Source organism: Megalops cyprinoides, chromosome 12, assembly GCF_013368585.1.
Source record: "Megalops cyprinoides isolate fMegCyp1 chromosome 12, fMegCyp1.pri, whole genome shotgun sequence".
Taxonomy (NCBI): domain Eukaryota; kingdom Metazoa; phylum Chordata; class Actinopteri; order Elopiformes; family Megalopidae; genus Megalops; species Megalops cyprinoides.
Genome location: NC_050594.1, coordinates 493,767 through 518,060, shown reverse-complemented (window position 1 = coordinate 518,060; position 24,294 = coordinate 493,767). Strand labels below are relative to the sequence as shown.

The window sequence follows — 24,294 nt, the reverse complement described above, 5'->3', positions numbered from 1 at the left end:
TTTATTTAACTCGAGTTGCGGTTTGAAGTAAACAGAATATTTTCAAATGTGTATGCTCCAAAAAAAAATAATCATTAAAATGTTTGCAAAGTATGAATACTGGTGTCCTTTGAGTTTTTGTACCACATCGTCTGAAATCCATGGAATTTCTTTGTACTAAAATCCTTCCTCATAACGGAGATTGAAAATCAGTTCATACTGTGAAACTTGAACATATTTATCAATACATTTATTGCCCTACAGGTAGAGCTGCATGGATGCAGTGAGGTGGGATCTCCTGTTGACTTTTCTGTTCAGCTCTCCGCCATTTTATCCAGGACCAGTAAGGGGGCCAGAATGCGACTCTTGTTGGTCTCCACGATGTGTCCGTTGAGGATCATCTCATCCAGGATAATGTGCACCTTGTCCAGGTTAAACATGATCTGAGGTCTGGAGTTAAAGCAAAACAGAGCAGGCAGATCCTCCCCACGTCTCAGGCCTGGTATTCAGGATGTACATTCAGTATGCAAGTGAGTAAACAAAAAAAAAACAGTTCAACTGCAAGGGTACTCTTACTTTGGTCAGTTTTACTGCAGTATTACTGATTCTTGATCTCTGAAACCCTCACCTGGCTAAGGCCACTGACAGAGTGACAGTGTATTCCCAAACACAGCGATGGGAAACGTGAACCAAATGACTGCTCAGAGCCTCTTCGTTTAAGCAGTCAAGCTTCACAGATAAAGGATACATCCAACTCACTCTGCAGAAAAAGGAAAATGCAGTTATAACCTGATACACGCACTATCTCACACAGTTGCTGCTGTGAGTTAAAAAAGGAAGATGATTTCACCTTCAAAACAACAGCATCTTCAGCAAGTGGAAAGGTTTGTGTTTGGGGGCAAAATGGGATCATTCTGTGTGAAATTAACTTGATCATTGAGGATGGAATCATGGGGCTCAGCGCGGGGCTCAGCGCGGGGCTCAGCGAGGGGCTCAGCGGGGGGCTCAGCGCGGGGCTCAGCGCGGGGCTCAGCGAGGGGCTCAGCGAGGGGCTCAGCGCGGGGCTCAGCGCGGGGCTCAGCGCGGGGCTCAGCTTAGAGTGTGCTTTCACACAGAATGACCTCAGTGCTGAGGCAGCCTGGAGAAGCAGCCAGTCACAGGACTCACCACACGGCTGAAGTACTTGTCCAGTACCTCCACAAAGTTGTGCACCAGCTCAAAGATGGCAAGCTCATTCTGCAGGAGAGAGACACGGCAGTCACACTCGGCAGTGCAACACGAGCAAATGCCACAGCGGAATATCCGCATGTCCAAGAACTATCCAGAAGTAAAGAGTTTCATCAGCTTGGAGATGGGCGAGTCTTTTTCGGTAGGATGTGTAGTTGGACTGAGCTGAGAGAGTGGAGTTTCCACCCCAGCAGAATGCTCAGATCCTGCCTGTCTGTCATGCTGCAGACTGTCAGGAATGACGGTTCTGTCCACATTTATTTCAGAATTTTATGCAAGAGGCTATTAATCTGTATGTACAATCCAGCCGTATGTATAGTAACAACAACATAAATGTGCCCGTTTCACTCAAAATCTGAAAAACAATGATCATGAGAAGCTTTGATAGGCCAGATTGTTTGAATGTAACCTGTATGTCCTGCATTTCTATAAGGGGAGTCCCTGTCTCTATTGCAGTCTCTGTTTGCTCTCTTCAGAGAAATTTATAGTGTGTGGACCTTTATTCAACCTCTTTAGACACAAATTCATTTTAGCAAATTTCGCACCTGTCCTTTGATCTTTAAAGAGGCTTGTGATTACGTAAGTCTGACTCACCTCGGTCTCGTCGACTCCCACCACGATGAAGAGGGCCGCATACTGCCGGTACACCAGCTTGTAGTCCTTGTATTCCACAAAGGAGCACTGCAGGAGACAGAGCTACACCTCAAACAGCCACACAGCACCTGCCACACGCTGCCCGCGCCCCAGGGCCCCTCCCAGAATGCAACTGTAATCCCAGCTCTGGGGTTATGGAAGATGCGTATGGATTAGCTGCGTTTGCTGCATCAGGGTCATGGCAGACTGTACTGATGCGCAGCAGTGGCTGTTCAGCTCCTACAGTACCACTGGCAGACAGCAGCTGTGATCTGGAATGGAATGGAATGGATTTGTTCTACTTCAGAAACCTGTGGACTGGGATCTGGATCAGATCCTGTGGAAACGAGCAGTGTGGGGCCAGATGGGATGAGTGGATGTAGACGTCTGGGTCAGAACCCAGCCAGAGGTCACACCAGGGTCAGGAAAGGTGGAACACCCCTTCAGCAAGCTTCAGCACTGCAGAACTTTGGCTGGAATGAGCAGTGTAATGGTAGGGTCACATGACCCCATACCGCTGTCTGGAAAAGACAGAACTTATGAAAACATGAAAATGCATGTTTTCCTGTAACGTGGTGACAGGTTTGCTGTTTGATGTTATGTGGGAGGTAGAGCAAAGGTCACCTGCAGATCCATCGGAATGAGGAGGCAAGGCTAATCAAAGGACCATGTGACCCTGGACTGAGAGGTAAGAAATGCCCCCTTCCTTAATGTATTGATTTTAAAGGCACCTAATTGACTTGGTTTATTATTTTCCTACATGAAGAACACATTGATAAAGAATTTATATACAGTTATATCTTTCCAGTTTGCCATTGCTGGGAGAATCAGAAATTTGCTCAGGTCAGTATGCTCTTATTTTGGAGAAAACTCGAAGCCGCCATGATGACTGAAAAATGGAACCCTTACACAGCCTGTTTTTGTGTTCTATAAGGTCATGTGGACTAGGTGAGTAAAAAACCCTGCAGAATGTGCTTTTGTGCCCGGGGGGGGGGGGGGGGGGGGGGGGGTGGGGGGGGGGGGTGTGACTGGCAGGCAGAGAGGACAGTGACGATGCTGCGGATGGGAGCTGGGAGAGGAGTGACAGCGTCTGAGGACACGTCCATCTCCACAGCTGCAGGCCAGCGCTGCCATTAGAGACACAGGTCAGTCTGCTTTTTGAATTGTTTTCTTGTCGCCGCCTTTACCCTGACACTCATCGCGCTGTTTGAAGTTGTTGAAGTTTGCTGTATAGTTGCCCTATAGGCTGTAGTTGTACAAATTGGATAGTACTGTGTCCTCAAACAGACCTTGCTCTCAGCTGAGAACTGTCTCATTGTGGAACTGTACACATCCTGTCCCTGTACTGTCGCTATACTTGCTGTATGCACTTTTGTACGTCGCTTTGGATAAAAGCGTCTGCTAAATAAATAAATGTAAATGTCTGCCCTATAGCCTCTGGCCACTTCCCCCCCACTGCCCCAGTCGCCCTCTACAGGCCTGGCCAGGCACTGCAGCCAGAGGCAGGTTCTCCTCCCACCTCCTCTTTCTTGCGTGACAGACAGCTCTTCACCACATCAGTCTCCAGCGACGCTCTCTTGGCGACGTCCACGGGCTCATAGTACTTGGACAGGCGGGTCTGGCCCTGTTTGTTCACCATCAACAGGAACCTGATCATTATATCCTGCTAAACAAGGAAAACACAGCTTTCAAGCACCGATCATTCAGTCAATCATTCCATCAACCCAGCCAACAAGCAGTCGAATCTTAATAGCTACAGAAGTCTGAAAGGAGGTGTCTGAAAATCAAAATGTCAGTTTTTGATTCTGGTTGCATGTATGGTATAATAAACGTTAGTGAGTGAGGATAAGGAAAAGCAGCTGCCAGCTGACGCATTCTTCCATTGCCTACCCTCGGCCCTTTAACCCCGCATGGACCATCTGTTCAAGTTCAGTGCATTAAAATGAACGACTCCTGACTGACCTTCGCTCATGGCTATCAGCCACCATTCACCACCATTTTAAACAGCTATCTTCAGTTTATGTGCAGTCAGGAAAAATGCACAATGATGCCCTCTTTTTCAGTGGGTCAGACGCGAGCTGCAGCTAACGGTGCACAGAGATCAGCCTATGCAGCGGCCAGCACTGCAGCAACTCACCACAGATAGACTCACCCAACCGACAGACAAAGGACGTCTCCACAGCCTAATTCAGTCACGGTCATTGCCATTTGAACAGTTTTCCATGGCTGGGGTTCCCTTACTTATCTGCAATGCAGGCCATTGTATCCAGGACAGTATATTTGGGGTGTTCAAAGGCCTTTCTTTTGCAAACCTGAATGTAGTTTCAGAGAATACAGTATAAAGCATTGAACTCGGACCACAGGACCTTCAGAGGAAGAATACAGGAGGAAAGGTCACTATTAGATAATTTGAGGCAAATGCCCAAACCAAGTGAAAGACATGAAAACCTCAAAAAACCAGATTCAAAGCATCTTATACTGGGACCATATTCATATGAAATACGCTAGGTCAGATTCAGATACAAATGAGACACATGGAAAGTCTGTAAATGAGTAAGACTAACGTGACATTTAAACAGGTATATATTTGTTGTTAGCCAAAAAACACAGCAAACCCAAAGACTGCCCTAGATCACAGGGGAGAGTAGCACAAACCAGCTACTGTTTAACCAGTGACCTCAGAATTTCACAAGATGTTAGATCAGTATTGATTTGTAGTTAAAACATACAAGCTGAGCATTACAGTTTAGCATGTCTGTATATGTATTATATGTCTAAATGGTGAATTAACATATGGCGTCGAAGTGAATACCTGAAGAAATCTCAGTCTGAAGTCTCAAATCCCCAGAGATTACTTGCACCAGAGTGATACTAAAATTATCACGGCGATTTAAAAAGGTTAGGTAACTCCAAAAAATATTCCAACAGTAGGAACTTCATAGTTGATTTATTGATGTTGCGCGCTGCACACAATATTAGGCTACATGAATAAGTGGGACAGCAGACAGCTTTTTCATTATATCCCTAATGTATTTTTCTATATGAAAGGACGGCGGACGCGCTTCTATTGATTGACGCGCAACAGTGGCACACGCAAACAGCGCAGTTTGCAGGACATTCAAAGACATGGCGTTTTTCCAGGCCGCATTTTATGCCGTCCATGATTGTGGTCAAACCATCTTTGGTGGGGTCGCCATGTGTTCCAGCGCGCATGCCCAGTGTGTGCCAGTACTGTATTTGGACGCGCGATTGGGAAAGCAGGCTGACCGTCCCATGATGCAGCGCGGCGCGTCTCCCGCACCCCCCACCCCCTCCCCCTCCCCTCCGCACCCCCCCTCACCCCCGCACAGAGGAGACTCACATCCAGGGAGCGCACTAATGGCGGCCGGCACCTCCGCGCTGCTCTGACACTAAATCCCAAACAGCGCACCGCGACGCGGGGAACGGAACCGTAAGGGTGATACACGGCGCTGATCGGAACCGGGACAGGCGGATCTGCGCGAAAATACGCTGCTATCGCTGCGGGGAGTTTCCTCTCTTTAAAACATGGATGAACACCCCGGAGGAGGAGGAGGAGGAATGGCCACTCCGAGGCAGCAGCCATCTCCGCAGCAGGGGAATAATAACGCCGCTAATCCCCCGACCGAGGGGGGAGGAGGCGCCGGGATGGGCCCGCAGCAGCAGGACGAGCTGCCGCGGCCTCAGCAGTACACCATCCCGGGGATCTTGCACTACATCCAGCACGAATGGGCCCGCTTCGAGATGGAGAGGGCGCACTGGGAGGTGGAGAGGGCCGAGCTCCAGGTATCGGATAACGAATAATACTGTGTTAGGCAGTCGAGGAAGCGCAGGATCTGATACTGCTATAGCTGGGTGTATGGATAGATTAGCGGGCTGGGCCCTGCAGCTGATACACATACAGCTCTATATCCACATATCCATAAATCCATATTTCCATACAGTTGCACTCGCTGCCCGGCCGGATCGGCGAACCCAGACCTGGGCATAATAGCCAGCTAGCACTGACTCGGTAGCTTTGGGAGTCACATAATCAGCGGGAGTAAATGGCATGGTTTCTTACCTTTTGTGTATCGGAAATGTGAATTTTCCTGTTGTACAGACAGTATAACTCTTTCGGTTTGGTGGCGACAGGGAGAAGAGGAGGAACGTGTGAAAGTGCAGCTGCCTGGCTGTTAGTGAATGCTCCGCGCTGCCATTTTGACTGCTAATATGGCGGCCGGGGGGTGTTAGCCAGCGGCTAGCAGAGCTAACTTTAGCATAGCTGCTAAATAGGGGGCAGGCTGCGTCTGGAAGGGAATTTCTTATTCCTCAGACCTTTTATAGTAAGTTTCACATGTCATTTGTCCATCATAATGATAATCCGACATCATATATATTGAGGACTAAGGTGATTTTGCTATATTAGCCAGAGAGCGAGCAGGCTGGCGTAGCTGTAGCTGTGTTTGTGCTAGCTCACTTTTAGCCTGCTTAGCTATATTTACTGACAGCTTTCCTCCACCAGCTTCCCCCTCCCACCTGAGTATTTTTGATTTGACACATCGTAATAACAATACTTTATTTCTTATGGTTTCGTCTGCTACTCCTGGGCCTCATAGTCTGTCATGTGAATTTTAGGACAGCTTTCTTCGGTTTAGCCAGCTAATGGTGTAGCGTGTTAGCTATCGATTGTCCCTGCCACCCTTTAGCATTGCTGTGCGAGCGCGTCATTGTTTTTGTGGAAGCTGAAATCACATCCTAAATAAAGAGGGACGGTGCGGTTTTAGACAAAGGGACAGTCAGGGATCTTCGGGAAGGGCACTAAACGGCGGATCCGGGCGGCATCCGTGCCGATCTGCGCTCCGCATTGTGCAACAACACGACAGCAACTTTAAATAACACAAGCGTTAATCACTTGTGACAACTCTAAACCATATCTCACAGGTTACAACCAGCTACGTTAAATTTGCCTACTTCCCCTCTGCTTCTCTTGACTGCTTTTTTGGAGGAAGTAAAAGTTGAACACCAGCTCGATGCGATCGGGACACAGGAATGTCCGACTTGCGGTCTATTGTCTGCCGCCCTCCCTCCGATGCGCACTGCGTGTGAGGTCATGCCCGTGGCGCGGAAGCCTGTGTGCCAGGGCAAGGGTTCTGACACATTTCCAGCTGAGATCTTGCTTTTAAAGTAAAATCACAGCCTTTTCATATCCGTAACACCTGAGTGTGTGGTGGAGCAAATCAAACCTCTGCTAGAAAGTGTGTCACCTCGTCAGTCTCTGTGGAATGCTGTTCACTTCTCAATTAGGACACAGCTGGAGCTCAGAGGATCTCTGTGCTGTCTAATGCGTGTCTTATGACAAGACTTGGTTCAGATACTACAGCACATGGTAACAGATCCTCTTTAAACTCTTTCCCAGTCAGCACTGGCATGCCTAATGCAATGAAGTTTAAAATTTCATAATACATGCAGTATCTGTTCTCCATGGGGAGATGAGTAGGCCATTGGCATAGTTGTGGTGCAGCACACATTAAAATGAAAAGTGTGATAGTTTGATTCTTTTTTCACATTCATTCAACATCTCAGTTCTCCATGCTTGTAAAAGGTTTATGTAAATATACAAGCTTGAAGGTGTTGTTTACATAATTACTGCATAAAGGATTAACATTATTGACTTTACTAAGTTTTTTAAATAGTGATTACCGTACTCCAATAGAAAGCATAACATATATAGACTTATGTATAAATAACTTATTCTCAGAAATGTGAAAGTTTAGGTATCTGCAGTTTGGTGCTCAGCTACTGGCTGTAGATTTTTGATTTGCAGGGAAATAGTGCAGTGAAGTGCTTTCCAGTCATTTGCTCCACAGAGCTCTGGCACACCTAAACAGTGTAATCACTGCCTTTTAACACCTGGCAAAATGTGCATTGACATTTAACACAGGAAAGTACAGCAAAGCAGAGATTACTCCAGCCTGCGGGGCTGCCTACAGACGGCAGATGTTAACATGCACCTTTGCTGCATGCAGAACGAGCAGCAGTTTTATGTTTGGTATTTATGAAATAGACCTTCACTCCTTACCTCCCTGGTCTCATATTAGCAGTCCTAGTACCCAAGAGCCCTCTATATGTGTGCAAAATGATAAAACTGAACAACTAATATAGATGTACAAAAAGTTCTGGCATATTCTGGTGAAACAGACTAACCTGCAGCAGCAAGAAAGAACAGTCAAGCTACTTCTCATGGTACATCACTCACTGCATTCAGTAAAGAAGCAGGTCATGAAAGCACCCGAACGGCCTGTCCTGCCGGGGAAGTCCTCTCCCAGGATGTCCTGTGGTTTGGTATATACACCTCAAGAGATCAGGTCAGCATAACTAAGGTGAAAATGAAGGGGTCTTACCTTTTAATATCAATTCCAGAGAGGGTAGGGATTGTAAGTCGCATCATAAAACACAAATTATCTTGCTTCCATTGAAAACTTCACTATCATAGTTAGAAGGGTAGGGACTATTCTTAAAGTTTGCTTTTTTTCTGAAGCCTCCACGGTGCTACCTGTGTATCTGAACACTTATCAGTAACTGGTTAGCTTGGTAGTTGTCATTTGTCTTGTTTAGGATGGATACAAAAAGATGCCTGTAAATTTGTAGTTTTTCGTTTCATTTACCTCCAGGTGTATCGCTGAACACGTACAGAAATGGAGTGGAGTTTCAGTTTGCCCCATTTGTCTGCCGTTTATATGCATATAGCTTGCTAAGTCCCGCCTGCCCTCTTGGTGATAGTAGGCTGCTTGGATTAATTTTGTTCATACACATTTTCAACAACTGGTTTTGTTTTGTTGGTTTTGTGTTAAGACGTACACTTATAGCCTGTGTTTTACCTGTTAGAAGATGGCAATCCATGTTAGCTGGCGTTACTTCCTGATGGGTTATCTCCCCCGGCTCGTTCCCCGTTTCTGCTGCTCAGAAGGTGAGGCGATGGAGAGTGTGAAGCCAGATTCCCCAATGAGCAATCTGCAGGCCTCCAAGGAGAAACTCCGACTTGATAAAGTTTCATATTTTAATCTGTTTTCTGTTCTGACCATATTTTTTAATATTTCATTTTGCTACAAATACATTTCAGTAGTGGGTAAAGCTGCCTCAACATTGGTCAGGTGCCTTTCAGGCGCTTTCTGAGATTAAACACACCGTGGCTGTGTGGGGATGTGGGCTTTGCCCCGTCAGTGAGGCTGTGTGGGGATGTGGGCTTTGCCTCGTCAGTGAGGCTGTGTGGGGATGTGGGCTTTGCCTCGTCAGTGAGGCTGTGTGGGGATGTGGGCTTTGCCCCGTCAGTGAGGCTGTGTGGGGATGTGGGCTTTGCCTCATCAGTATGGCTGTGTGGGGATGTGGGCTTTGCCCCGTCAGTGAGGCTGTGTGGGGATGTGGGCTTTGCCCCGTCAGTGAGGCTGTGTGGGGATGTGGGCTTTGCCCCGTCAGTGAGGCTGTGTGGGGATGTGGGCTTTGCCCCGTCAGTATGGCTGTGTTCCCTGTGCTCCAGCTGACCCCTGTGCTGTACAGGCATTTTCACATGGAAAGGATTTCAGGTAAAATTTCAACTGTAACTGAGTACTTTAGTGCTGGTAAAGTGGTAACGTTCCACTGGGGTCCTGCTGGGGAACAGCTTTGTGGATAGCAACATGTTTGTATGACACAATTGGTTTTTTTTTTTTTTTGCATATGCTTTTCTTAGACCCTTCTTAGGGCTGGGACAGGGTTGAGCTGGTCTTCAGCAAACAGAACCGCTTTCATTTCTATACTAGTGGGATATACATACTAGTATGGAATACATACCAGTATAGATTAATATTCATTTCCATATTCACAGTTCTTCCTGTTTTGCAGTAATGACTCACTCTTAGGGAAAGGTAGCCAGCAACCACAGCTCAGGCACCTTGTGTGACAGAGAGTAGCTGCAGAAGCTACATGTTGCAGTTTGACCGTGTTTGCTGCCTGCTTCCAAAGCTGAAAGAATGGGGGTGTCTGGGGGTCCTGTGAGGCCTGACGCCGGGTCACCGCTGCGTTCTCCTGCATAAAACTGTGTGTTACAGTGTAGTTATTGTCATGTTACATTTACATTTACATTTAGGTCATTTGGCAGACGCTTTTATCCAAAGCGACTTACAAGTGTGGAACAGCAAGCTACAGTAGTGTAGGAGACCCTGAAGTAACCTAACCTAAAGTGCAACCTAAACAACTAAACTCAGCTAAATAAGTCAAGGAAAGTAGAAAACAGAGGTAAGCGAGGTGAAAACACAAGGATAGACAGGCAGAGGAGACAAACAAGTAGTGACAGGAGAAAGAAGTGCGAGGCAGAAAGTGCGCGGAGATGGAATTGTCATTGAGTTGTTAGGAGTTGTTAGGAGAGGAGGTGCTCTCGGAAGAGCTGGGTCTTCAAGATGTTCTTGAAGATAGAGAGGGACGCCCCTGCTCTGATAGCATAAGGTAGCTCGTTCCACCAGCGGGGAGCTACATATGAGAATAATCTGGACTGAGATTGCTTTGTGTGTAGGGATGGCAATTCTAGACCACGTTCCTGGGAGGAACGTAACGGCCGAGAAGGAGAGTAAGCCTGTATGATTGAGCTCAGGTATGTTGGAGCAGACCCAGAGGTCACTGTGTAGGCAAGCATGAGAGACCTGAATTTGATACGGACAGCCACGGGTAGCCAATGGAGCTCAATGAGCAATGGGGTGACATGGGCCCTCTTAGGCTGATCGAAAACCAGATGTGCCACCGCGTTCTGAACCATTTTATACACAATATCATTATATATAAAATATTATATGTATGTAATGCTCAAGACTGTATGTCTTTGTATTAATGTATGACCGGTTTACTGCAGTTAGTGATTTTGTCTCTGAGTCTTTGAATGGGAGTGTGGTTTGTACGTTATTGCAGCTGAAGTCATACACTGTACAGTAACGCTGGGAATGTCGGGGCTGTAACTGGTTATGAACCCGTGGTCACACTGCCTCCTCCACCCGCCTGTCACGAGACCGTTTGTGTGGTCCTAGTGTCCGCCTGCTCATACAAAAATCATACGTGAAGAATGAAAAGTGTCAAACTGATTAGCAGCAAATGCACATCTTTCAGAAATGGGGCGGTTGGGGGCAGGATTTTGGCTTCTCCTGCCTGGCCGGCAGGCCTGGTGACCGTGAGAGGAAAGCGGTGAGCAGCCCCCTCAGAGCACCGGTCTGCGGCTGGGCCTTTATTGGCTCAGGGAGCCTGTGGGTCAGGCACACAGTGGGCAGGACGGGACAGACACATCGGGAGCCAGCAGCCTGACACGTTCAGTCATGGGAATAACTGCATCAGCTGTGGGAGATTGACTGATACGCTCTTAAGATTGCTGAGGGGTGTGATTAGGTGCAAGAGGAGAGTGAGTGTGTGGCTGTCAGGTTACTCTCCTCCTGTAAGACGGCTGGCAGGACGTGTCAGTGTCTGCAGTGCCTCTGCGTCTTCACAGGTTCCTCCAGAAGTGTTCTGTTGCTCACAGTCAGAGCTTCTGTCGGAACCACAGGGATTCTCCCCAGACACAAGCAGCAAACAAAACCCTCATTAAAGCTGAATCCAGGGAAATTTACACCAGCCCTTCAGTGCAATGACAGCAGAAACCACTGTGGCCATGTGTTATATGAATATTGATTAAATAAGATGGATATTTGAAGGTTACCAGGGAAGACTGGAAACCAGGAGCAGCTCCAGAGAGAGGAGAATTTGAGAGGTGGACAGACGCACAGTGTAGTGCTTTACCAGCACAGTTGTGCCCTGTGCTTCTCCATCCCGTCAGGCCTGTGCCAGCCTGTGCCCTGTGACAGGTGCTTGCTTTAAACCTCTGCATATAAATCTCCACTCAGTGTCTACCAATAGCAGTATGTTTCCACCTCTGGTTTTCTGAACTCCAGAGCAACATGAACGCCCCGCTGTGTTTGATGTGGGGTTGATTGGGGCTGTAGTTTCTGCCCCCTGATCTGCAGCCATTTTTTGTGCATTTTGCCAAAATAAAGGAACACTGAAGCAATCAGACCCAGAGTAACAGCCTGTCATTTATCCATGGGAGCCAAGAAGCTGAGGGGTCAGCACAGGTGTATCTGCTGAAGCTGCAGGCTCAGCACAGGTGTATCTGCTGAAGCTGCAGGCTCAGCACAGGTGTATCTGCTGAAGCTGAGGGGTCAGCACAGGTGTATCTGCTGAAGCGGAGGGGTCAGCAGAGGTTGTGGTGTCGAGTCCCGGTGTGGGGTGTAGGGTGTGGGGTGAGCGGTGTAGGGGAGGTTTTATAGGTGTGCTCTGCTGGGATGGCAGGTGTCCGGGAGCTGAGATCTGTATTCACCTGTCCTGCAGGGACTTGCTCGGCAGCACATTCCTGAGCCGTGACTCGTTCTCCTGGTGTTTATCACAGCAGCAGGGGGCGCTGTTCAGTGCAGAGAACCCTAATCCTGTGAGAGTGTCATACGAGTGTTAGCCCCGAGGGTCAGGACTCCATCTGCACTGTGAAAGTGGCTGAAATAAAGTTTTACTGAAGACTTCAATTCCAAGTCTAACCCTTTGACTTGTGAAAATCCTAGTCCAGCACAGACTCCTGCATCAGGCTGGCTGGCCACAGATGACCTGCAAAATCATTTGGTGTTTTCCTTTCGTGTATCGGATGTCTTCCAGAACATACGCATCACATTTCAGATTCTGTAATTATACCCTATAGGATAGTAATCTCATTAACAGTGTTATTGCGCAGCATCAGAAGGCCTCTCATTTCATGCCTCGGTTGGCTGTTCTTCTTTTGTGCTGTGTCTTGCGGGATCTGAAAAGGCCAGCAGAAAGAACACTGAGCGCCAGAGTGGCCCAGGCAGGCTTGCGGGTTTGAGTGCGGGCTGTGCCCGGGAGGCCGCAGTGTAGGTTGCAGGCTGCTGTCAGTGAGCTCCCTGACAGTGCGATGCAGCGGGGAGCTATGGCTGTGTGTCTGAGGGACACGCTGCGTTCAGCTCTCCCTGCATGAGGGACACGCTGCGTTCAGCTCTCCCTGCGTGAGGGCCACGCACGCTGCGTTCAGCTCTCCCTGCGTGAGGGACACGCTGCGTTCAGCTCTCCCTGCGTGAGGGGCACGCTGCGTTCAGCTCTCCCTGTGTGAGGGACACGCTGCGTTCAGCTCTCCCTGCGTGAGGGGCACGCTGCGTTCAGCTCTCCCTGCGTGCGTTCAGCTCTCCCTGCGTGCGTTCAGCTCTCCCTGCGTGCGTTCAGCTCTCCCTGCGTGAGGGGCACGCTGCGTTCAGCTCTCCCTGCGTGCGTTCAGCTCTCCCTGCGTGCGTTCAGCTCTCCCTGCGTGCGTTCAGCTCTCCCTGCGTGAGGGGCACGCTGCGTTCAGCTCTCCCTGCGTGCGTTCAGCTCTCCCTGCGTGCGTTCAGCTCTCCCTGCGTGCGTTCAGCTCTCCCTGCGTGCGTTCAGCTCTCCCTGCGTGAGGGGCACGCTGCGTTCAGCTCTCCCTGCGTGCGTTCAGCTCTCCCTGCGTGCGTTCAGCTCTCCCTGCGTGCGTTCAGCTCTCCCTGCGTGCGTTCAGCTCTCCCTGCGGAGCTCGGCTCGGCTGGACTGGCCTCTGTGATGATGAGCACGTCGTCACCCGAGAGGAAGATCCTGTGCTGATGAGGCTGCACACAGGTACATGGCAGGTGGGAATCATGGCGGCCGCTCCTGCCCACGGCCCTCTTCCCCTCCTGCCCACGGCCCTCTTCCCCTCCTGCCCACGGCCCTCTTCCCCTCCTGCCCACGGCCCTCTTCCCCTCCTGCCCACGGCCCTCTTCCCCTCCTGCCCACGGCCTTCTTCCCCTCCTGCTCACGGCCTTCTTCCCCTGCTTCCTGGCCGGTTTGCTCTTCCTCAGAAGCCGCTGGCAGGTGGCAGGTGGCAGGTATCCCAGGAACGCACTCGCTGTGTTTATAGGGAGCAGGAGATGCAGGGGTGGGGTTTAACCTCTGCTTCTCAGCCAGCCATTGGCTCTTCCTCCTGGCAGTCAGGGGAATGGTGTGGGGTCAGAGCTGGCTGCTCAGTCACAAAGCTGTGGTTTGACAGCAGAGCATCAGGGCTCAGGGCTTCTGTGTGCCGCCTCTAACAGGCCAGGCAGACGCTGATGCGGGGTCAGCGGTCTGAAGGAGAGCCCTGCGCTCAGAGCTCCGGGGGTCAGCGGTCTGAAGGAGAGCCCTGCGCTCAGAGCTCCGGGGGCCGGGGGGTCAGCGGTCTGAAGGAGAGCCCTGTGCTCAGAGCTCCGGGGGTCAGCGGTCTGATAAAATAAGCAGATAACTGGTCACATATTACTGAAGCAGCAAAGCTAAAACCTCAAAGCACATGTAGACAGTGGGGGTGTGGCAGTCAGAGCGACCTGGGTAACAGTACTGTGCGCATGTGCTTTTCAGACATTCATTTGAAGTGAGGACCACAGGTGCCTAATGTCCGCCAGGGCTGAGTGATAAGTGACAGTCCTCAGAGTGCCCAAAAAGGGCCCACAGCTGGGAGGGAGACACCACGCTGACCCCCTGTCACTCCTAAAGGCCAGGGGTCACTGTCCTGGCTGGGTTATTGAGAGAAGAGGAGGCAGAGAGGTAGGCCCTCACACTGCTCCCACAGACTGAGCGCTGAGCGGGGCCACAGTAATGAGTCTGCCTGACGGTCAGCCCCCCCCTAACGCCATGGCACCTTCTGCCTGACGGTCAGCCCCCCCCTAACGCCATGGCACCTTCTGCCTGACGGTCAGCCCCCTCCTAACACCATGGCACCTTCTGCCTGACGGTCAGCCCCCCCCTAACACCATGGCACCTTCTGCCTGACGGTCAGCCCCCCCCTAACGCCATGGCACCTTCTGCCTGACGGTCAGCCCCCTCCTAACACCATGGCACCTTCTGCCTGACGGTCAGCCCCCTCCTAACGCCATGGCACCTTCTGCCTGACGGTCAGCCCCTTCCTAACACCGTGGCACCTTCTGCCTGACGGTCAGCCCCCTCCTAACACCATGGCACCTTCTGCCTGACGGTCAGCCCCCTCCTAACACCATGGCACCTTCTGCCTGACGGTCAGCCCCCTCCTAACGCCATGGCACCTTCTGCCTGACGGTCAGCCCCTTCCTAACACCGTGGCACCTTCTGCCTGACGGTCAGCCCCCTCCTAACGCCATGGCACCTTCTGATCTCACACTTCCAGCACTGAGAGGGCAGCAACAGAAAGACACGTTCTGAAATGTCCCTCCTCATCAACAGCAGCCAGTCAAACCCATACCGTGTGTGTGTGCGTGTGTGTATGTATATGTGTGTGTGTGTGTGTGTGTGTGTGTGTGTGTGTGTGTGTGAGGGAGTGGGACGGGTTTGCGGGTTTGGTTCTGTGTGAGGGAGTGGGGCTGGTTTGCGGGTTTGGTTCTGTGTGAGGGAGTGGGGCGGGTTTGCAGGTCTGGTTCTGTGTGAGGGAATGGGGCGGGTTTGTGGGTCTGGTTCTGTGTGAGGGAGTTGGGCGGGTTTGGTTCTGTGTGAGGGAGTGGGGCGGGTTTGTGGGTTTGGTTCTGCGTGAGGGAGTGGGGCTGGTTTGCGGGTTTGGTTCTGTGTGAGGGAGTTGGGCGGGTTTGGTTCTGTGTGAGGGAGTGGGGCGGGTTTGTGGGTTTGGTTCTGTGTGAGGGAGTTGGGCGGGTTTGGTTCTGTGTGAGGGAGTGGGGCGGGTTTGTGGGTTTGGTTCTGTGTGAGGGAGTGGGGCGGGTTTGGTTCTGTGTGAGGGAGTGGGGCGGGTTTGTGGGTCTGGTTCTGTGTGAGGGAGTGGGGCGGGTTTGGTTCTGTGTGAGGGAGTGGGGCGGGTTTGTGGGTCTGGTTCTGCGTGAGGGAGTGGGGCTGGTTTGCGGGTTTGGTTCTGTGTGAGGGAGTTGGGCGGGTTTGGTTCTGTGTGAGGGAGTGGGGCTGGTTTGCGGGTTTGGTTCTGTGTAAGGGTGTGGGGCGGGTTTGGTTCTGTGTGAGGGAGTGGGGCGGGTTTGGTTCTGTGAGAGGGTGTGGGGCGGGTTTGGTTCTGTGTGAGGGAGTGGGGCTGGTTTGGTTCTGTGAGAGAGAGTGGGGCGGGTTTGGTTCTGTGAGAGGGAGTGGGGCGGGTTTGGTTCTGTGAGAGGGTGTGGGGCGGGTTTGGTTCTGTGAGAGAGAGTGGGGCGGGTTTGGTTCTGTGAGAGGGAGTGGGGCGGGTTTGGTTCTGTGAGAGGGAGTGGGGCTGGTTTGCGGGTTTGGTTCTGTGAGAGGGAGTGGGGCGGGTTTGGTTCTGTGAGAGGGAGTGGGGCGGGTTTGGTTCTGTGAGAGGGAGTGGGGCTGGTTTGCGGGTTTGGTTCTGTGAGAGGGAGTGGGGCGGGTTTGGTTCTGTGAGAGGGTGTGGGGCGGGTTTGGTTCTGTGAGAGGGAGTGGGGCGGGTTTGGTTCTGTGAGAGGGTGTGGGGCGGGTTTGGTTCTGTGAGAGGGAGTGGGGCGGGTTTGGTTCTGTGTGAGGGAGTGGGGCTGGTTTGCGGGTTTGGTTCTGTGAGAGGGAGTGGGGCTGGTTTGCGGGTTTGGTTCTGTGTAAGGGTGTGGGGCGGGTTTGGTTCTGTGTGAGGGAGTGGGGCGGGTTTGGTTCTGTGAGAGGGTGTGGGGCGGGTTTGGTTCTGTGAGAGGGTGTGGGGCGGGTTTGGTTCTGTGAGAGGGAGTGGGGCGGGTTTGGTTCTGTGAGAGGGTGTGGGGCGGGTTTGGTTCTGTGAGAGGGAGTGGGGCGGGTTTGGTTCTGTGAGAGGGAGTGGGGCGGGTTTGGTTCTGTGTGAGGGAGTTGGGCGGGTTTGGTTCTGTGTGAGGGAGTAGGGCTGGTTTGCGGGTTTGGTTCTGTGAGAGGGAGTGGGGCGGGTTTGGTTCTGTGTGAGGGAGTGGGGCGGGTTTGGTTCTGTGAGAGGGAGTGGGGCGGGTTTGGTTCTGTGAGAGGGTGTGGGGCGGGTTTGGTTCTGTGAGAGGGAGTGGGGCGGGTTTGGTTCTGTGAGAGGGTGTGGGGCGGGTTTGGTTCTGTGAGAGGGAGTGGGGCGGGTTTGGTTCTGTGAGAGGGAGTGGGGCGGGTTTGGTTCTGTGTGAGGGAGTGGGGCTGGTTTGCGGGTTTGGTTCTGTGAGAGGGTGTGTCGGTAGCTGTGAACCCGATGCTGCTGCAGTCTGTTAGCAGAGCAGACCTCACCACCCATGTGATCAGGGACAGAAACAGATTATCTGCCTTAAATCCATCTTTCCAGGCCAGGGCCTGGCTATCCCAGCAGCCACTGCAGCAAGGCCCTTTCCTTTCTGTGCCTCCTGTAAATCCCAGACTCCCCTACGCTCAGACACAGCAGAACGAGCAGGACCACTGCGTCACCCGGAGCTCTGAGCAGCGCAGAGCACTGAGTCACCCGGAGCTCTGAGCAGCACAGACCACTGAGTCACCCGGAGCTCTGAGCAGCGGAGAGCACTGAGTCACCCGGAGCTCTGAGCAGCACAGACCACTGAGTCACCCGGAGCTCTGAGCAGCACAGAGCACTGAGTCACCCGGAGCTCTGAGCAGCGGAGAGCACTGAGTCACCCGGAGCTCTGAGCAGCACAGACCACTGAGTCACCCGGAGCTCTGAGCAGCGGAGAGCACTGAGTCACCCGGAGCTCTGAGCAGCGGAGAGCACTGAGTCACCCGGAGCTCTGAGCAGCACAGAGCACTGAGTCACCCGGAGCTCTGAGCAGCACAGAGCACTGAGTCACCCGGAGCTCTGAGCAGCACAGAGCACTGAGTCACCCGGAGCTCTGAGCAGCGGAGAGCACCTCGCTCAGGGTGCTGATCGGCAGTGCGCTCCTGTGTCCCTCCCTCCTGCGCTCGTGGTTTGGCCGTCTCGAGACGGACAGCTGTGTTTGTTGTGCTTTCAAGAGAAAAGAGGGAGAACTGGGTCAGAAGGATCTCACACGTGCAATTACAGAGGCAGGGAGGGGCGGCGGCGGGGAGGGCAGCGTTCCGAAAACAGCCCCCCTGTCGGGTCCCTCCGTCAGCGGGCCGCCCGCGAGGGAGCGCAGACGCCCGTAATTAAGCGCTATTTCAGGACGCTTGTTTTGAGAAGACAGTGTTTTAGATTTTCGGTGAATGTAAGCACATGCTTCAGCTGTCTGTGCTGGGATGGACTCTCGGGGGGATCTGAGCGGGGGCAGCTGGCTGACCCTGTCTGTCCACAGCTGAGCTGGGCCTGCTGTCCCGCTGCTGGAAAGGACCAGTATCAGCTGACATGTTACTGTTTGTTGGGTTTACAGTTTTCTTTATAAAAAGACCTTTAAAGAGCACAGAAGCCTGTGTTTGGTGTTTGCTTTGTGTGGATTATCCTTGTTTCTGGAACGTGTTTGTCTCTCGCATTCTGAAACGGCTGGTGAAAACGGGCCTGCCTGCAGTCCAGAGTGCGGGATGATGCTGCTTTAGCAGGTGATAGCAGCACTAATAGGAGAGACAGCACAGGCTGTTCCCGCAGCACAGGGCTGTTCCCGCAGCACAGGCCTGTTCCCCCAGCACAGGCTGTTCCCGCAGCACAGGGCTGTTCCCGCAGCACAGGGCTGTTCCCGCAGCACAGGCCTGTTCCCGCAGCACAGGCTGTTCCCGCAGCACAGGCCTGTTCCCCCAGCACAGGCTGTTCCCGCAGCACAGGGCTGTTCCCGCAGCACAGGGCTGTTCCCGCAGCACAGGGCTGTTTCCGCAGCACAGGGCTGTTTCCGCAGCACAGGGCTGTTTCCGCAGCACAGGGCTGTTTCCGCAGCACAGGGCTGTTCATGTGGAGGCTCACACAGCACGTTTTGCCTGAGCCTGATAATGTGAGCAGTGGACTGACTTGCTTACCTCACGCAGCCCTGCTGCAGACCGGCTCGCTAACCGGCTCGCTAACCGGCTCGCTAACACAGCGCGTCTCCTAAAGAAACATGCTGCTTTCTCTCACCACTTTCCACATGTATTAAAAATACCTTTATTTGAACAATTATTGTTTTCTAATTATTGCCTGCATTTCCAGTTACAACTGCTAAAAATGACATGAAAGAAAAGCGCAGATTCAGTTACAGAGGAAACGCTGCTGCTCAGCAATGCTGTCCACATCCATGAAGTGTGTCTTTCAATTAGGGACGAGACCAAGTGTTTCATGATTTGAATATTCATGACGTTATTAATCAGGATGCAGATTATTGCTGATTAACCTGAAATTTACACAAATCCAAAGGTTTCTTCCCACTCATTGGCACTGTTGAAGGCCCGAGCATTATCTAAATTTTAATATTGTGATATTATCTTCCAAAAACCCTGCAGTATATGATAAAGGGGCTGAGAGTCTTGATGGAGATGGGGTGTCCCCCCTAAAGTGCCTATTTATATTTGTGATACAGGCCTCAACACTAATGACTGCCCAATTTCTCAGGGCAGATAAAAACATATTGAGCAAATAAAATTGTCAAGAGAGGATTCAGAGAAAATTTAGCATTTTCTTGAATCCTGGGTTTCTGTGTGCCTGCCATCAGGCTAGCACAGGAAGGAGGCGGGTCCTGTGACCAGTCGTACCTGATAACGCGCCACCCGTGCCAGTGGAAGTGAGATGGACCGCCTGCTGCTGGACACACTCATTCTCTTTAAACAGCTGCCTGACTGGCCTGACCTGCCTGTATTGTGCTGCATTAAATTAGCGCCCATCAGCTTCAGAGCAGCTCTGCTTACAGCATATGAAAACATTAGCAGTACTTGACTTCCTTTTCTTTCCCTGTGTTTGCCTGGGTTTGACAGGGTAACAGAAGGACTTTTTGCATATAATCCAAAGCTCTCCTCTAACTTAGTTCTTACTGTGGTGGAATATGCCAGCAGCTGAGGGTACCGTCGTCTACATACAGTACTTACAAGCAGACACAGGGTGCTCTGTGGGACACGGAGAATACCTGCTCTCACTTGGGCATCTGCAGCTGTGATTCTCCATCGTCTGAAAGCACATGCTTTCGGAGTTTGTTACGGCTCTATGAAAGAGAGCTGGATAACCGGGCGAGAGTGTGGGGGGGTGAGAGTGTGGGGCGTGTGCGGCAGCGTTTCCGCTATAGGGGGCGGGGACGACCCGGCAGTACGGTATGGAAGAGGGGAGAGTCAGATCAAACCGTGAACCTCCCGTCCCATCAGGAAGGCTGTGGGGGGAAATTGCACATTGAGACGAAGAGGGAGGAGTTACAGTCTGACCCGCAGGTGTGCACACCTGTGGTGTCAGCTGATACCATGGACCAACGCGCTCCCTGACAGACACAGCATCTGCAATTCAGCCATAAACTGCCCCTTCTGCTGTTACCCCCCTTCTGCTGTTACCCCCCTTCTGCTGTTACCCTGTCTCTCTTCTCCCCTCCCCCTCCAAACCCTCGAACCCTTGCTGCCTTCAGGCAACTCACACTCTCTCACACAGACTAACCTGCATGACCCGTCAGTCACACTAACCTGCATGACCCCAGTCAGTCAGACTAACCTGCATGACCCCAGTCAGTCAGACTGACCTGCATGACCCCAGTCAGTCTGGCTTGAAGGCTGGTTGCTCCACTGAAAGGGCTCCTCTTTCTGACACTAATGCCCTTCCCTCTGCAAGGGCAGCCTCCCAGTCTGCTGTCCTTACTCCCCCAGACCTTTCTGCAGCCTCTGACACCGTAAATCACCACATCCTCCTGTCCTGCTTGGTGGCAGGGGGCATCTCGGGCACCGTTCTCAGCTGGATCTCATCCTGCCTCTCAGGACACACCTGTCAGGTGTCCTGGAGAGGAGCGGTGTTAATCCCTCAGATCCTCCCTACAGGAGTCCCTCAGGGTTCAGTCCTTGGCCTTCTTCTGTTCTCCTTGTACACAGTATCACTTGGCTCTGTCATTTCCTCCCTTGGCTTCTCACGTCTCAGTTATTCTGGTGAGACCCAGCTGTTCCTCTCTTTCCCTCCATCTGATACCCAGGTTTGATCAGGCAAGCCGAGATGTGTGATGTGTGATGTCGCTTTGTGGATGCCTAACCATCACCTGAGACTCAATTTTTTCAAGATCACCAAGTCAAGTCATCTCAAAGATCTGACCATGACTGGAAAACAGTAGTGTCAGTCTCCGGGACTGTCAAGACCCTTGGAGTGACACTTGATAGTGACCTGACATACACAGACCGCATAGCAACAGTCAGCAGGACCTGCGGATTCTTCCTTTCCAGCAAACATCAGAAGAATTCACCCCCTGATCACCACTCAGCCAAACTCCTGCTACAAGCCCTGGTTTCTCCCACTTGGATAAGTGCCTTCCTGTCCTCCCTGCATGTGCGATCAGACTCCTACAGCTGAAATGGAATGCTGCAGTTTGATTGATCCTCAGCATCCCACAGTTTCCCATGTCTCACTCCTCCTGATCTCCCTTCACTGGTAACCACTGGTGAAAGTGCGGTGTTACCCTACTGAGGGGAATGGCTCCTTCAGAGGGCCGCCTGGCCCAGCACAGCAGCCAGGCCACTGTGCTCAGCTCCTTCAGGATGATTGGCTAAACAGCTAATTAAGCTACTACTCTGTCTGACTGACAGCAGTTATATCAGCCAGTCAAAATGAAACACATGCTGACTTCAGGCCAGGTAATTCTGCCCTCTCTGGTGTAGCCTGGAGCTCCAGAATTTGCACAGTATTGCAGTATTTCTCCTGAGTATTTCCACACTCTGAGTGTGAAAGTCTCAGCGGAGTCTGTCACAGTGCCTCAGCAAAGGTAGGCTGTTGGTGTGTCTCTTTCAATGAGGGCCCCCCAGCCCCCCGAGACTGTGCTGCAGAGAGCAGGCAAACAGACAGCTGGAACAGCTCCTTCAGCCATCAGCCCTGCGCTCTGAAATCAGCCCTGCCCCTCCCCTCTCAGCCCTGCGCTCTGAAATCCACCAGCACAGAAAGCAGTTTCAGGCCAGGCATCACTTCTAATGATCTAAAAACAGTTTTACTGATGATCAGATCGGACTGGTAACAATACTGATGATTGGATACTTACCTCTGAGTTTGGGAGGAGTCAGGAAACTGCCTTTGGGGAGGAACTGTGTCTCTGTCTCTTACGCTGGGGGCAGTTTTTAAGTCCCTAACAACAGAGGGGCACAGGGCACATGGTGCGTCCCCGTGAGGCCTGGGGGCGGCGCTGTAGAGGGACCTTTCACCGGCACATGTGTCTCACTCTTCCTGCGGAGGCTTCCTGTGAAGCTCAGCTTTCCTGGAAGGAAGAACGGTGTCATCGGGTTGTGTGGAAGCGGTCATATCCTGGAAGTAATGAGCAGAAGCAGGGGGTCCAGAGGGGCGCACAGAGGCGCGTAACCTCACAGCGTGGCTGCGCGTCGGGGTGGCGGGGGGGGTTCCCGCGATGATGCAGAACGTGCGTCTCCATGGTAACCTCATTATCCGCAATCCGTTTACTGGTCAAACAGAGCGGTTGTCACGGCAAGCCCTGGCACCAGTGGCAGCTGGTAAAAATAGCCTGTGCCGCCTGTAATGGGGATCGAGTTACACAGCTGCCGCCCCCCCCCCCCCCCCCCGCAGCTGCCCCGGGGGGAGGTGGGAGCAGGGGAGAGAGGCAGATAATGAATTTGTGGGGTCACTGTGGAAGCATGTCGGATTGCAGCAGCAGGGCCTGCTCACCCTGCTCACCCTGCACACCCTCGCACCCTGCTCACCCTCCACACCCTGCACACCCAGCTCGCCTTGCTCACACTCACACCCTGCACACCCTCCACACCCTGCACACCCAGCTCACCCTGTCCGAGGAGACAGAATCGCCTCCGTGCTGCTGTGTGAATCACATCTCAGTTCAGACGGAGTGGGGGCACATTCCCCCCGTTAGCAGGCAGGAACCCGAGTGTTTCTGCTGCTGTTTCCCCCAGTCTGTGCGGGTGCAGGGTCTCCTCTCTCTTCTTCACACTCTGCAGGGGATTGTGGGAATGATTGTGCTGCTTCACTCCTCCTCCTGGGCATGTCTGAATGTGAACACATTCCCCCAACAATTCCAGCTTTTTACAGAAAGGAGGGGAATAATTTAGGCAGTTCCTGAATGCTGGGACCTTGTCCAGGTCGTTTGCGCTCTGCCTCACCTTGTGAAGGAGGAGTGCGCTCAGCTCTCAGGACATGGCTGGTGCTGCGCTACAGACGCTTCCAACCCTGGGCTGCTACATTAGCACACGACCGTTTTAAACCAGCTCATGGGTTTCTGCTGCAAACTGCTGCTGTCTCTTGGTATGGAGAGTAACCAGTGTGTGTTTCTGTCTCTTTCAGGCCCGAATAGCATTCCTACAAGGAGAGAGGAAGGGCCAGGAGAACCTGAAGAACGATCTAGTCAGAAGAATAAAAATGTTAGAATATGCATTAAAGCAGGAAAGGTGGGTAGTGGCTCATTTTATGGGATTTTGTTGCTGACCTTTCGTTGGCTAACCCTGTTAGTCCTTGCCGAGTGTGGCATTGTGCATGTTTAAATGCCTGAATTACAGTCTCTCAGTGCTGAAATCTTGCATGTCTACAGCACAGGCACACTTGCAGGGTCGCTCCTCCTCTCTGCTGTATCGCGTTTGCATGGCACACAGTATGCAAAACGGCTTTCTAGGATCAACAGCATCCTTCGGGAGGAAGGAGGAAGAGCTGAGGCAGAAAGGGCCGGAAATCTGCCTCACTCTCTTTCCAAAGAGGCGGCTTCCGTGCACCGCTGCAAAGCTTTTCAGACATTAGCAAATGCAGGCAGCCAACAGGAGATCTTTTAGTGCCTCTTGTATCAGTCTGATGGTTGTAAGCACAGCGTCCTCTGAAATCTGTTGCTGTTTCTTCCTCTTCCAGAGCAAAGTACCACAAATTAAAATACGGTACAGAACTGAACCAAGGGGAAGTAAAGATGCCTAGTTTTGAATCAGGTGACGCTCCCCCTCCCTAAATGCTCCAAGTGTGTATGATCTGTGTGTGAGTGTCGGGGCTCCCCCTCCCTAAACTCTGCCTTCAGTGTGTATGATCTGTGTGTGAGTGTCGGGGCTCCCCCTCCCTAAACTCTGCCTTCAGTGTGTATGATCTGTGTGTGAGTGTCGGGGCTCCCCCTCCCTAAACTCTGCCTTCAGTGTGTATGATCTGTGTGTGAGTGTCGGGGCTCCTCTCCCTAAACTCTGCCTTCAGTGTGTATGATCTGTGTGTGAGTGTCGGGGCTCCTCTCCCTAAACTCTGCCTTCAGTGTGTATGATCTGTGTGTGAGTGTCGGGGTTCCTCTCCCTAAACTCTGCCTTCAGTGTGTATGATCTGTGTGTGAGTGTCGGGGCTCCTCTCTGTGACACTTTCTCCTCTGCTTCTCATCCTCAGAAGAAACCAAAGACTCTGAGGCCCCTGCAGTTCCCCAGAACAGCCAGTTAACGTGGAAACAGGGCCGACAGCTGCTCAGACAGTGAGTACCC

The 24,294-nt window shown here is 52.0% G+C and overlaps 2 protein-coding genes across 5 annotated transcripts in view; one reads left to right on the top strand and one right to left on the bottom strand.

The window, feature by feature from the left end:
- Positions 1–82: 82 nt before the first annotated feature.
- Positions 83–6,062, bottom strand: ap4s1 (adaptor related protein complex 4 subunit sigma 1). 4 transcript variants are annotated; one of them, XM_036541911.1, is made up of 7 exons: positions 5,921–6,062; positions 3,977–4,151; positions 3,359–3,505; positions 1,801–1,887; positions 1,147–1,215; positions 728–739; positions 117–422 (listed from the first exon to the last, which is right to left on the bottom strand). In XM_036541911.1, the coding sequence occupies exons 3-7, from the start codon at positions 3,494–3,496 to the stop codon at positions 294–296; spliced, it is 435 nt and encodes a 144-aa protein (XP_036397804.1). In that variant the 5' UTR covers positions 3,497–3,505; positions 3,977–4,151; positions 5,921–6,062; the 3' UTR covers positions 117–293. The 4 variants fall into 4 exon arrangements, with proteins under 4 accessions (XP_036397802.1, XP_036397804.1, XP_036397805.1 ...); XM_036541912.1 differs by having other exon boundaries at positions 3,359–3,502; XM_036541909.1 differs by lacking the exon at positions 3,977–4,151 and having other exon boundaries at positions 83–422.
- strn3 (striatin, calmodulin binding protein 3) overlaps positions 5,202–24,294 on the top strand; it is a 28,712-nt gene continuing 9,619 nt past the window's right edge. The window contains exons 1-4 of the mRNA XM_036541908.1: positions 5,202–5,643; positions 23,144–23,247; positions 23,696–23,769; positions 24,203–24,284. Of these exons, the coding sequence (XP_036397801.1) occupies positions 5,386–5,643; positions 23,144–23,247; positions 23,696–23,769; positions 24,203–24,284 (518 nt within the window). The 5' untranslated portion in view covers positions 5,202–5,385. The remainder of the gene's footprint in view (positions 5,644–23,143; positions 23,248–23,695; positions 23,770–24,202; positions 24,285–24,294) is intronic.

Coding starts and splice junctions, on each gene's coding strand:
- ap4s1 (XM_036541909.1), bottom strand. CDS start 3,496: ATGATCAGGTTCCTGTTGATGGTGAACAAACAGGGCCAGACCCGCCTG. Junction 1,888..3,358: donor TGTCACGCAAGAAAGAGGAG/GTGGGAGGAGAA, acceptor TGTCTCCTGCAG/TGCTCCTTTGTGGAATACAA. Junction 1,216..1,800: donor TGGGAGTCGACGAGACCGAG/GTGAGTCAGACT, acceptor TCTCTCCTGCAG/AATGAGCTTGCCATCTTTGA.